Source organism: Schistocerca gregaria, unplaced genomic scaffold, assembly GCF_023897955.1.
Source record: "Schistocerca gregaria isolate iqSchGreg1 unplaced genomic scaffold, iqSchGreg1.2 ptg000286l, whole genome shotgun sequence".
NCBI lineage: Eukaryota > Metazoa > Arthropoda > Insecta > Orthoptera > Acrididae > Schistocerca > Schistocerca gregaria.
This window is the reverse complement of record NW_026061776.1, coordinates 197,749-211,945: the sequence shown is the minus strand read 5'-3', so window position 1 is coordinate 211,945 and position 14,197 is coordinate 197,749. Positions and strand designations below refer to the sequence as shown.

The 14,197-nt window shown below is 37.6% G+C and overlaps 1 protein-coding gene across 1 annotated transcript in view; it reads right to left on the bottom strand.

Annotated features, from left to right (window-relative positions):
• Positions 1 to 14,197, bottom strand: part of LOC126305239 (2-oxoisovalerate dehydrogenase subunit alpha, mitochondrial) — a 173,789-nt gene that overhangs the window by 97,936 nt on the left and 61,656 nt on the right. Inside the window, exons 2-3 of the mRNA XM_049992028.1 lie at positions 9,354 to 9,530; positions 6,794 to 6,989 (exon numbers count right to left, since the gene is read on the bottom strand). Of these exons, the coding sequence (XP_049847985.1) occupies positions 6,794 to 6,989; positions 9,354 to 9,530 (373 nt within the window). The remainder of the gene's footprint in view (positions 1 to 6,793; positions 6,990 to 9,353; positions 9,531 to 14,197) is intronic.

Genomic DNA, 14,197 nt, shown 5'->3' with positions numbered 1-14,197 from the left:
ATAATTTTTACAATTATTGACACATATTCTCGAAATCTAGCAATTTTGTGGACCAAACTGAGGTTAGAGAAATGTGCAGTGTTTTCAGACAATAATTGGTGTGGCATCGATAGTTCTGTTGCCACAGCATAGGTGCACACTCGTAGGTTGGTACTACGAGAGCAGACAAACTACGCCACCCACAGCGCCCTCTAGCCGAAGCTGTGGAGCTCAACGAGCACCGCTCCGCTTTCTACCCCAGGTGATCAAGAGCAGACGACAGAGCAACTTAGCTTCTACTTCATAGGGGGATAGCCATTACAGACTTTGCCTTTGTTACTTTGATGGTAGTTTGTATAACTACTAGTAACTGTTAGCTTTGATACATGAACAGCTTCGCACCTACGTGCTTATCAAGACTAAGTTAAGTGTATGTCTTTGACTAATATTCTGTATTAAATGTGCTTTTACTTTACATGCAGTACCGAAGTGCTTTACATCACCTGCTCCTACTGGCTTCCTTCATTTGGCCTATTTTGCAGATCACAGGAGCAGACCCACGCACCATTTTCCAGGTGGGATACAAAACAACTGGCTCTCTCTCAAATAGCAAGCTTACTTTAAAAAGCATTTACTTTTCCCAACATCTAAGAAGTTGAATTATTCTCACCTTGCAAACTGACATTCTGGCTGTTCATGTGAGACGTAATGGCCATGAGAGATGCACAGTCTGATATCCACCAAAGATCTTCTAATTTCAGTTCATTCTTTCCCTTCTTACGTAAGAAATGTACTACAGCCAAACATAAATCAAATAAATCTTGTTAGCATTTTTTTTTCTCAACTGAACCAGCATACTTTGGCATACAATAGTAAGATATGTTGGCATACTCATTTCCCAATTCCTCCAAGAACTGCCAAAGCTGAAATGCATAAGCCCATGTGTTTTCAGATAGTTTATACTAAGCGCAACAATTTACCTGACTTTTCTAACGTTACTGATTTTGCACAAAGCTCCTCCCAATGTAGAATGCAGCGAACTCCATAAAGTGCCTCTTCTATGCATCCTAGCATTCTGCGCATCAGTGCTGTGAGTCCTCTCTGATAGCCCCACATTGCCGGTGCTCCATCTGTTGTCACTGATATTAACCGATTCCAATCCATACCGACACCATCAACCGCTTGCTCCACAGCTTAGAGTAAATCTACACCTGCTGTAGCCCCTTTCAAAGGCACTAAGTCATATCACTGTGTTTGGAAAGGCCAATTTCTTGAAACCTGCTAATATTAGTGGGCCACTAAAGCTCTGCAGCATCAATGAGACAATCTTTTGCAAACTTCCCTTTGGAAAACAGTTTCCTAGATCTTGCTATTCTCAATGCAATTTTGAAACTTGCTTGCAGTAAAGATGTACTATGATTGTCACTCTGAAAGTACATTGTACAGTAAAATCGATACGAATGTAATCCAAGAAACGAAGAGTTCGAGAGGTATCAATTATTATGACTTACATTAAAAACCTGTTGATGTGCCTAAACCATTTTTCTCTTAAGCACACTTACTTTGGCTTGCCATTCTTGACTGTTCAGTATATGACACTCATCTTCATGTGGGCAGGAGGAGGAGGGAGAGAAAGAAGGCTAGCAGTGGTACACTCAACCTGCTCTTCATCCAGGGGACTACACACAGTTAGGTGCTAACATATAAACATGATGATGATAATGATTTTAAAATTGTCGTGAAATATAAGAATTGTGAAAGACTAACATAATAAGGCTGGCTGAATATTTTAAAAGCAATGATAAAAATATGGTCAGACAGCACAGTTCAAAAAAGACACGAAGAACACTAAAAACACTTGAAAAAACACAAACAACACAGAAGAGATACTGACCATTAAAAACGAAGCACTGCACACTTTCACTAAAATTCAGAAGGACCTGCTCTAGAATGATAGATGAAAGGAAAGGAAAATTAGGTACACAGGGAGAGGGGAAGGGGATGGGGATGGGAACTGAGGGTTAGTAAGAGGTGGCAATGACAATGAGATAGGGATGGCTGTTGGGGGACAGGGAGAGAAGGGTAGCTGGCATCGGTATTATGAATCTGAAAGGAAGGGGGAGTGGGGAGCGACTGGCGGGCATAAAAGGAGGGGTGAGAGAGAGGACATGAAGGTGAGGAAAGCCCTGGCAGAGGGGGTTGATGGGGGGGGGGGGGGGGCGGCAGAGATGGTGGGATGGATTCAGAGTTGGTAAGATGGGTATATTCTGGGATGGAGTTCATGATCTGGGAGGGAGATGGTTGAAATTTCTTTGGGAGGGGATGTGGAGGGTGTACAAGTGGAGCGTTGGTGGGATGTGTAGGTAGAGGTGTGGCAGTACCCTAGGATTAGAGAGGAGAGGGGACACAAGAGGAATGTTGGTGTTGAGTCTGCGGCAGGTGTAGATTATCAATAAGTAATAGTGTCTTTCAATCGTGAACTTGGGGCTGGCCACCTATTATTCGGCAGCACAGCAAACACTGCGAGTTTTCACCTACTGCTGTGAAGAAGAATTGCAGTTCCCAGTTGTGTTAAAATGACTGAGAACACAGATCCTCCGTTCTTTTTTGCAATACTCGCCATTTCTCAGTACATTTCATGTAAGGCTACAGTCACCATAGGGAAGCAAGACTGGGTATGCTTCGGTCCTCTTGGTACCATGTAAACTGGGAAGCGGAGCTGTAGCCGCTCATTTGGTGTATATGTCTAGTTACAAACGTCACTGTTGTGCTTTGCCCACTCGCTGAGATGTGTGCACCAGTGCCGCACCGCTGCAATTTTTCACAGTGTACACCATTTTGCTGGCCCTGATCTATGTCTTAACTCCAGCACAACTTGATAACCTGATTATGTTCAAAGAAACAAAACCAGTTGTAACACAATAAATGTGTAAAAATACAGCTGAAGTAAATTTCATTAATGGAATTAATGTTAATGCGTATCATGCATATGATAGTATTGCCTAAATATTGGTGCTGAAAGTTGATCGTGTATATAGCTATGACTCCTTGTTGCACCTGCATAGTGTGCAATGCCCACAGGGTTTTCAGAAGCATAATGCAATTTTGAGAGTTCCTAATGAAGTTCTGCACCACAACTCACTGTAAACAAACATCATGTGGTCGGCTGTTCGTGGTCCCTCGTGAAAAATTCACAATAGTATTACTTGGAATGCTTTTCATACATTAAAGCTTAAAATTTTATTTTTTTATCAATCAAAGCCATTTCAGAAATTTGTTTGATTAGCTTGTATTTTTCCTTTATTGATTACCTAATTAACCAATTTATTCCTAAAAATTTCAATATGGAAAAAATACAAATAAAAACAATCTTTGCACAATGCATTTGAGACTCAAACACAGGTTCTCTACTCCCAGCTGGATGCCACAGTCGCAACACCAGTGGCACTTTGATTCAACAGGGTTTACCTTATGGGTACATAAAAAGCGGGTACCAACAGTTTATTTCTCAATGTTTAGGAAAATATGCATTTGCAAACACCAATATATGATTTTGAAAACTGTTGAATTCTCATTCATCTACCAATCCTGTCAATTCAGAGTCAATCACTCGGCGTGAACTTTGGGAGTGACTTTCTCAAATCCAGAGGGGTGTTTTGCCAAAAATCTTAGAATTTTTTGTTTCGGGCTGTACGCAAACAACTTTCCAAATGTTAGACAAATCAGTTGGTCATGTCTAAGGTCTTTCTTTTGTCAGTGTAAAAATTTTTGATAAATGTGTATTATCAAGAATGAAGAACTGCAAATGCTACTAAAGCTTGGTCTCCCTCAAAATGTAAGGGCCATACAAATTGCAGGAAATAAATACTTTATAAAACACTTCCATGATGCATGCATGGATGAGGAAAAATCAGGTGGATGTGGTTGTGTTGTAATCTTCAGTTTGAAGACAACCTATACCTGGATCAGGATCAGAGTAACGAAGTGACTTCAAAACTAGTTGTTTCCAGGACACCTGCCACAGCAACAAAAAATCACAGCATGAGTTTTGTCGCACATTCTGTCCTATGCACAGCTGTCATATCACTCTACTACCTCAGCTGCCAGTAAGCAGACAGTTATGGAGTAACATTGTGGTGTGTAAAACTGTTCTTTCAATTTTTTGTTAAATGCTTTGTTGCTCTGTGGAGTATTCTTCTTTTATAGAATGCGTGAAGTTAATTCCAAAACTACTTACAAAAGGGATAAAACCATTAGCTTCTTGCAAAGCAAACTCAATACTGTGTGTGTCACAGTCATGATAATTTTTTTGAATGATTCTCCTGCCATTTGACTGTAATAATTTTTATTTTATTGTTATACAATCCAGATTTTGCCCTTGCAGCTTTTCAAAGTACAAAAACTAGAACAAACAGTAGAAGTATAAATAAAAAAAGGAAGAAACTGGGCAACTATGAGAAACAGTGTGTAAATACCATGATTCTTTACCTTATTTATATAGCAAAAGACATCAGACTGGTATGAAACACATACAAATCCTTGTCAGAAAAGCATATCTGGCCATATAGTTCAGATCTGCCACTAGCAAAAGTGAGAAAATCACTAAAATAAATAAGTTGCAGACTTCCATTTATGTATCTTATAGCACAGCTGTTAAATGAAACTCCTAACCAGTAAACAGGTATGGGCCACACTATTGTGTCTGAACAACATCTGCAATGGGCATAGATGAAACGCTGTTCCAATGATTGCCAGAAAGTAGTCTACACAACACAATCTGTAGTGTGTTAGGGAACAAAGTTGCTGAAATGTTTATTTTGCCTAATGAATACATTATCTTTGCATACAATTGCATATAACAGTGTTTACAGTATATGACATGGAGGTCCACTACTGTAGGGTATATAAATGACAGTCTGCAACTTAGTTATGGATTTTAGAGATTTTCTCCTGATGACCGATCAGAACTGTATGACCAGACATGCTTTTCTGACAAGGATTTGTATGTATTTCACACCAGTCTGATGTCCTGACATATAAATAAGGTAAACAATCATGGTATCTACATACTATTTTTCATGGTTGCCCTGTTTCTTGCTTAAGTGATTCATGCTACTATTATTTGTTCTAGTTTTTGTACTTGACAATGGCATAAGGCTGAAATCTAGATTGTATAACAACTCTCTCTCTGTCACACACACACACACACACACACACACACACACACACACACACACACACACACACACACACAGATACGTCACTTCATACAGTGCAGTACATAACTGAAAATATATAATTTCAGGTATGTACTGCACTGTATGAAGAATGCAGCTGTGAAAGATCGTGCCCAAAGAATTTGGTTGGAGCATTTACAAGCTGCAATATGTGAGGGGGATCAAAAGGAATAAGACTATTATAAAAACAGAATTGCAATCCTGAAGCTGCAATACTTGTCATCAAACTTTAGACATACGCCATCATAAACATACCAAGAAAATTGACTGTTCAGTGTCTTTCAGCATAGATTAAGGAATATAACATATGTAACCACTGTCCAACATGGCATAATGATCACACTTTCTCAATATAAAATCAAAGGTACTGTCAATTTTTTAGGTTCAGAATCGCCAAGTTAGGTCCAAGAAAGTTAATGCATACAGAATAGAACCATATATTGAAATTAAGACAATTTGCCAAAGACCACTCAGCACCAAAAGTGCAAGCTTTGAAGGGGAAACGGTCTGTCACGATCAACATACCATGGAAACAGAAAGCAATAATGTACTGTTAATTGGACTGCATAATTAGATTAGATTAGTACTTGTTGCATAGATCATGAATATGACACTTCGTAATGATGTGGAATGTGTCAGTACCATACAGTATAAATGAACGCAAGCTGCAAAAACATCATTCAAGGCCACATTATCCCAGACTCCTAATATCTTCTGTTTCAAATCTGATAAACTTTTTAATGAAATAAATAAACAGTCATAATTATATAACATACCAGTTCACAGTGAAACTGCAGTTCTCTGAAGAAAACTTACAGAATCATCATAAAATACGGAAGTTTAATCTTCTACAGTATTCAATAGGGCCTCACTCCTTTACAGAATGATTCTCTTGTTATAAGATTACAGTCAGATATTTTGAAAATGAAACAAACCAATGTTTCTTCAACATACCTGAAACAAATGGAAGAAAATAGTAAGACAACAAATACACACAATTTACTTTATAGAGAAGATTTTGTTAAACACTCTATAACTTGTACAAAACAGAAAAATATCTGCTGTCTACTACGAACTTTGTAACGAAAGAAAGGCAACGAATACTAAAAGCAACAAATTGGAAATGGTTAAGGGGAACTTCAGTTAACACTTGGGAAAGTTATTTTCACTGCACGAAATCATTGTCTTGAGCCCTTCCTTCACATCATAATTGTATTTTAGTTTAGGGGAACATTTTAACACATAATACTCTAATTTGTAAGAAGTGTCTGTATATTCAATTATCTCAACAAACCCATTTTTGGTAATGTTCAAATGCTGTTTCTTCTTTTCGGTATCCATAACACAAATAGGAAAGCAAAATGTAGCAGGTAATTTGCATCAGCACTGTACAGAATTTTTAATCTAGACGTGATTTCAGTTGGAAAGTGTTTGCAGTGTTCAGTGTATATTTGCACACAAATTACATGCCCATAAAGCAGATACATCTGTACTATAGCAAACCAAAATTTTCAGTTTAACCTTAATATAACTGTGGAATAATCTCAATGAATATAAACATTTTAAATATAGCTTACCTGCTTCCCTGTACTGTCCATAAACCAAATCATCATCAGTAAGTGCTGCTGCACTACCTATGTGTGTAGCTTCCTCTCCATAGTTCGTCATGTAAAATGAGATCCGACCCTGGCGTTGTGATTCATACAGAATATGATCCATAATATTGAGCAGCTTCATGCAGTAGTACATCCTCTTCACGGTCTCTGGCTTCAACTTTATTATTTTCAAATGAATTCACAGTTTAAGTAACAAATCAAATGCTTACTACTACTACTACTACTACTACTACTACTACTACTACTACCACCGCCACCACCACATTTGGAAAAGGAAAATTTCAGCTACAGCCACAAAATGCTATCACTACAGGAGAACTACTAAAAATGTAATTTTTGAAATTAATACTCTAAGGCACAAACACTGAACACTTCTCTAGTTACACAATAAAACACTAATTTCCAGCTACAAAATAACACCTCTTACAACTATCAAAATACTCAGATGTGAGGCTGATGCTTATCTGCATACATACAGACAAATGCACTACAGTGTTGTAAGAAATATGGCAGCCTTTGTCTTTAAAAAATATTATTGAATGCTTCACATAAATATGCATAACAAACTCTGAAAAATCAAAACGCACTTGGTGCAAAACTCAATGAAATGGTAAGATAAGATAAGATAAAAAAAAAAAAAAAAAAAAAAAAAAAAACAGGAATGATGAGACAGATGAAGGCTCTATGACAACAATTGCGAAAATCTAAACAGGGTATTTAATATTTGTTAAAAAACTGCACATAGCACTAATGTTTCTCTTATATCCAGACACTACTGGTTGCCTGTGAATACATTTTATACAAAGTGCAGCACTCCATCAAATTTAATACAGCTGGTACCTACAAAGGTATTTGCTTCGGACAAGTCACAAAAAGATAATTTGCACGACCAAACCAAAACAGCACTTCTAACTGGATTTGTGCACATATATATTTAACAAAATATCATTTTAACACAGATATCAGGATGGAAAGACAAGTTCAATCAAAAAGTGACAAACTGCTTCTCTTTTGACTGGCTGGTCAAACTGAAGTTGCTGTTTACTGGACTCTGAGGGAAAGTGAACATTCAGAACAACAAGCTTTTCTGAACTACTTTGCATATGCAACATAATAGTTCTTTCTTGTTCATGTGTATCAGCCAGCTACACTGTCTGGTACATTCAAATTTCATTAATCCTCTCAGCTCATTAGCTCATCAACGTATAGTTTTTTAACATCTCAGTAAACAAACGACAAAACTGCTAACCTGCTATTGACATATACGAAATGTGTTCCTTTGGGCAGAACAAAATTTAAAAAAATAGAAAATGGCCACTACTAATGTATCCCATTAATTTTGTTTGTAGTAAATGACAGTAGTGTAGAGAAGCTTAAACTTATTCAGTCAGGAAACAGAAATGCTGCATGACAACAGAAGGATGTGGGGGGTGAAAATAAGTTTTTTGATGATTTTGCCATTGCTGTTATGTCATCAGGCCAGACTGTGTGTAATGTAAGTTCAATATTGACTGAGGTCCCCATACTACATTTATGTATGTAGAGTGATAAATTCTAGCATTTGAGCAAGGATCAATATGAGTGTTCGTGTAATTTGTGATTGCCACATATTTCCTATGCAAATTTATATTTTACCCAATAACAGTGCCACGTTAACAGTAGTACATATGCACAAACCATACAACAATTATGAACACTCACAAACAAATTAGAAGAAAGTGAACTGCAACCACTAGAATTAATGAGTACACACGTTACTGGGTTCTTTTGTATTTGCGAGAAGTTAAAAAAGAAAAGAAGACACGTACATTACTTCCCTTTAACTTGATAAAACAATGCATTTCAAAAGTCTGCCTATAATCTGTCTCAGAATATAGAAGTTTTGCACTGCAAAGTAACATAAGATACCTATTACCTGTCACAATCAGTACTGTTCTGGAGAACAGCTGAATGCTAATAAGATCTCTAAAAGAACCATTAACACTGAGAAGATTGCTGACTGACTTATGCCTTGCTGCCACTATTCTCGCAAACTGGTGCAATAATGAAACTGTAGAAATACTGCGTGTTTTCTCAGCGGGTTAACAACAATGAAATTATAGTACTTTATGCCAACACAAAGTTCCCTGTGATAAGAAAAACGTTACAAGACAATAGCCCTGCTCTGCTTCTCAGTTTTGTGTGAATACATTCGAGCACATTTTCTTTTCGATGTATTAACATTGTACTTATCTCTGAGTATCTTCACCTTTTACTTGTAATAGGTGCAGAAAATAATATAGCACCAAATGATACCTTTTCTGATTGAAGGTAGTTCCACTACATTCTATTACTGTTGCCTGATGTTTCATTACTGAATTCCTTACTTCCATACAAGAATTTTACACATTCATTGTACAAAAAACAGTTTTCTAGGAGGCAGCAAACAGATTTCCATTGACCTGATGATGTCCTCAGGAGAAACTTCAAAAAACTAATGTAACAGAACCACTAAAAATATGAACAATACGTAGCTACGCACCTGTGGTTCTTCCAAATGATCTACCACCATTCCACGACGATCTGTAACCCTGTAAGTTGGTATGGCATTCTCCCTTATACTGAACTCGAGTTTTTCCGTCCACTGTGACTGGGCACCAGGGAACATAGGTAAATCACTCATTTGGCTCAATGCCCCAACTCTGCTTTTTACATTTGCCTACAAATAACAATCAACAATATTTCACTACTTCACACATTCTTGTCAACAACTATTTCCTACAAATAAATGTATGCGAGATTAATAGAAAGCTGCAGAAACAAATTATATGTAATCTGAAAGTTGCCAATGGTACAACAAGAAATGCTGGTCACCACTTACAAAGATTAACATGGCTAAAGGATATGAAAAAGCTACTAAAAGTTGGCACATGGAATTATGCACCCTGCTGCAACTTCGAGCAACGTACATCATCATTGAAGAGGTTCTGAAATAGTGAATTGGGAGTTTTTGCACTTCAAGAGGTTAGATGGATAGGTAAGGAACAGATACACGAACAAAAATTTTTGTTGTTTCACTCTGGGAAAGATGATACGCAGACACAATATGGAGTGGGATTTATATGATCATGAATTACAAGGGCATTCTCAAAAATAATGCCTCCTAATTTTTTATTAGTAAACTCTTAAGACTTTTTAAATAAGGAAAATATTATTAACATTCTACATCTTATCTTCATGTCTACATATGCTGCCGCTAGAGGACTCCGAATTGCACCTTGTAATAAGGCAGTGTGTAACATAACTACATCGGTGCATGAGAAAAGGCATGCTGTAACAAAGTTGCAAATTCAAAGAGTTTGTCCACACATGGAGCTTTTCCTACAGCATGACGATGCCAGGCCACACACGAATGCTGCAACATCTGCAACAATCCGACGCCTTGGGTTCATTGTCACAGTCCCCACTTGGTCCCATCTGACTCATCTGTTTGCACAACTAAAAGGACACCTTTTAGGACTTCACTTTGATAGTGATGAAGCAGTGCAGGCAGAGGTGAGGTTGTGGCTTTGTCAATGAAATCAAAACATTCAACAGTAACGGTAACACCAAACTGGTCTCTTTTTGGGAAAAATGTGTTTGCTCCCAGGGTGACTATGTTGAGAAACAAATATGCAGATATGAAGAATAAAGATGTGGAATGTTAATAATGTTTGTTGTATTTAAAAATCATTAAGGGTTTTCACATTAAGAAAGCTGGAGGCATTATTTTTCAGCATGCTCTCACAGATAGGTGAAACTTTTTTAACTTCACCTTCTAGCAGTATAATGACTATGAATACATTTTAACATACCCCATTCATTACATTGCTTTTACTATGGACAATATCTGGTCACGAGGACTACCTTCACAGGTTCTTTGTTGACTGATGCTTTTACTACCCAAATGGCTACCGCATACCATTAGTAGCACTTTTTAGGGAATTACCCAATGTCAACTTCCTCCCACAAGCAGCAAGGGTGTAAATGTTTTCCTCGACAGAACAACTTGAAGAATACATAGGCAGTATCACACACAGAAATCAGTCATTCACTCTTTTTGACAAGTTTTAAGCTGAAATATTACACACACACACACACACACACACACACACACACACACACACAAAATGACAAAATATGCTGAAAACCTTTGCCTATAAACCTTTGCCTAAAAACCTTTCAGCTTGTTCCACTACCTTCCAAAAAGATACCAAAATACAGGTGTATGTCGAACTACCACAAAAAGTATAAAACAGATGAAAATAAAATTAGCTAAAATGCAAGAGAAATGTAATATATTTTGCAGTCTTTTAAGTCTTTTAGTACACTTTTATATATGAACCATTTATGGCATGAAAAACATCAAGCTGGTATCCGATTTTCTGCCACATGTTTCTCAACACATTATTTTTAACTACAGAATTCTCATTTTACATACATGCGTAAAATTAACCCACTAAGTCACCTACTCATGTCATAGTTGAAAGCAAAAGTAAAAATTGCAGTAAAATAATGTGTGGTGAACATAATAGCCAGACAATATACTCTCTGTCCTGAATTCCCAAATCTCAAAAATTATGTCTATTCAAATTTCATGCCAGTTGCATAGGAGTGGCGCGATGCGAATCAGGTTTGCTTTAAATACACACGGTAACGGTTGTAAGTGATAATTACTTTTGAGATTGTATGTAGTGAGTTTATGTTAGTCAGGAATCTCTTTAAGGAGGGTAGTACGTCAAATGGGCCCACCTGGAGCACTGGAGCAGGAGAGGCACCACAGGACATTTTAATTTCCACTGCCTATACTTTTACAAATAAATTCATAAAACTCTGTGAGCATGACCAGGAAAGATTCAGGACTCAGACTCACAGCAGTGGAAGTTCAAAAACATAACAAAATAATTTTTTTACATGTTTAATTTCATCATTTTTCCACTTCCTATTGGCAGCATTTGATGTCATAGGTACACTTTTCTTCATAAGTAAGAGAGATTCTTCAGTGAATTTTGCATTGCTTATTAAACACAAACTCCTTAAGGCAAAACTCTGGAATTTTCCAAATCTATTACAAACTGTGGTAAAAATTTAGATAATTAACTATAAAATTTGAGTTTTTTTCTAAACATGAAGTTTAAAATGTAACAATTCATTTATTTTTCATCATCATCATCATCATCATCATCATCATCATCATCATCATCATCATCATCATCATCATCTAAGGCTGATTATGCCTTTCAGCATTCAGTCTGGAGCATAGCCCCCTTGTAAAATTACTCCATGATCCCCTAATCAGTGCTAACATTGGTGCCTCTTCTGATGTTAAACCTGTTGTTGTTGTTGTTGTTGTTGTTGTGGTCTTCAGTCCTGAAACTGGTTTGATGCAGCTCTCCATGCTACTCTATCCTGTGCAAGCTGCTTCATCTCCCAATACCTACTGCAACCTACATCCTTCTGAATCTGCTTAGTGTAGTCATCTCTTGGTCTCCCTCTACGATTTTTACGCTCCACGCTGCCCTCCAATATTAAATTGGTGATCCCTTGATGCCTCAGAACATGTCCTACCAACCGATCCCTTCTTCTGGTGAAGTTGTGCCACAAACTTCTCTTCTCCCCAATCCGATTCAGTATTTCCTCATTAGTTATGTGATCTACCCATCTAATCTTTAGCATTCTTCTGTAGCACCACATTTCGAAAGCTTCAATTCTCTTCTTGTCCAAACTATTTATCGTCCATGTTTCACTTCCATACATGGCTACACTCCATACAAATACTTTCAGAAATGACTTCCTGACACTTAAATCTATACTCAATGTTAACAAACTTCTCTTCTTCAGAAACGCTTTCCTTGCCATTGCCAGTCTACATTTTATGTCCTCTCCACTTCGACCATCATCAGTTATTTTGCTCCCCAAATAGCAAAACTCCTTTACTACTTTAAGTGTCTCACTTCCTAACCTAATTCCCTCAGCATCACCCAACCTAATTCGACTACATTCCATTGCTTTTGTTGATGTTCATCTTATATCCTCCTTTCAAGACACTATCCATTCAGTTCAACTGCTCTTCCAAGTCCTTTGCTGTCTCTGACAGAATTATGATGTCATCAGCGAACCTCAAAGTTTTTATTTCTTCTCCATGGACTTTAATACCTACTCCAAATTTTTCTTTTGTTTCCTTCACTGCTTGCTCAATATACAGATTGAATAACATCGGGGATAGACTACAGCCCTGTCTCACTCCATTCCCAACCACTGCTTCCCTTTCATGTCCCTCGACTATTATAACTGCCATCTGTTTTCTGTACAAATTGTAAATAGCCTTTCGCTCCCTGTATTTTACCCCTGCCACCTTCAGAATTTGAAAGAGAGTATTCCAGTCAACATTGTCAACATTGTCAAAAGCTTTCTCCAAGTCTACAAATGCTAGAAACGTAGGTTTGCCCTTCCTTAATCTAGCTTCTAAGATAAGTCGTAGGGTCAGTATTGCCTTACGTGTTCCAACATTTCTACAGAATCCAAACTGATCTTCCCCGAGGTCGGCTTCTACTAGTTTTTCCATTCGTCTGTAAAGAACTCGCGTTAGTATTTTGCAGCTGTGAATTATTAAACTGATAGTTCGGTAATTTTCACATCTGTCAACACCTGCTTTCTTTGGGATTGGAATTATTATATTCTTCTTGAAGTCTGACGGTATTTCGCCTGTCTCATACATCTTGCTCACCAGATGGTAGAGTTTTGTCAGGACTGGCTCTCCCAAGACCGTCAGTAGTTCCAATGGAATGTTGTCTACTCCAGGGGCCTTGTTTCGACTCAGGTCTTTCAGTGCTCTGTCAAACTCTTCACGCAGTATCTTATCTCCCATTTCATCTTCATCTACATCCTCTTCCATTTCCATAATATTGTCCTCAAGTACATCGTCCTTGTATAGATCCTCTATATACTCCTTCCACCTTTCTGCTTTCCTTTTTGTTTGTTAAAACTGGGTTTCCATCTGAGCTCTTGATATTCATACACGTGGTTCTCTTATCTCCAAAGGTCTCTTTAATTTTCCTGTAGGCAGTATCTATCTTACCCCTAGTGAGATAAGCCTCTACATCCTTACATTTGTCCTCTAGCCATCCCTGCTTAGCCATTTTGCACTTCCTGTCAATCTCATTTTTGAGACGTTTGTATTCCTTTTTGCCTGCTTCATTTACTGCATTTTTATATTTTCTCCTTTCATCAATTAAATTCAATATTTCTTCTGTTACCCAAGGATTTCTACTAGCCCTCGTCTTTTTACCTACTTGATCCTCTGCTCCCTCACTGCTTCATCCCTCAAAGCTACCCATTCTTCTTCTG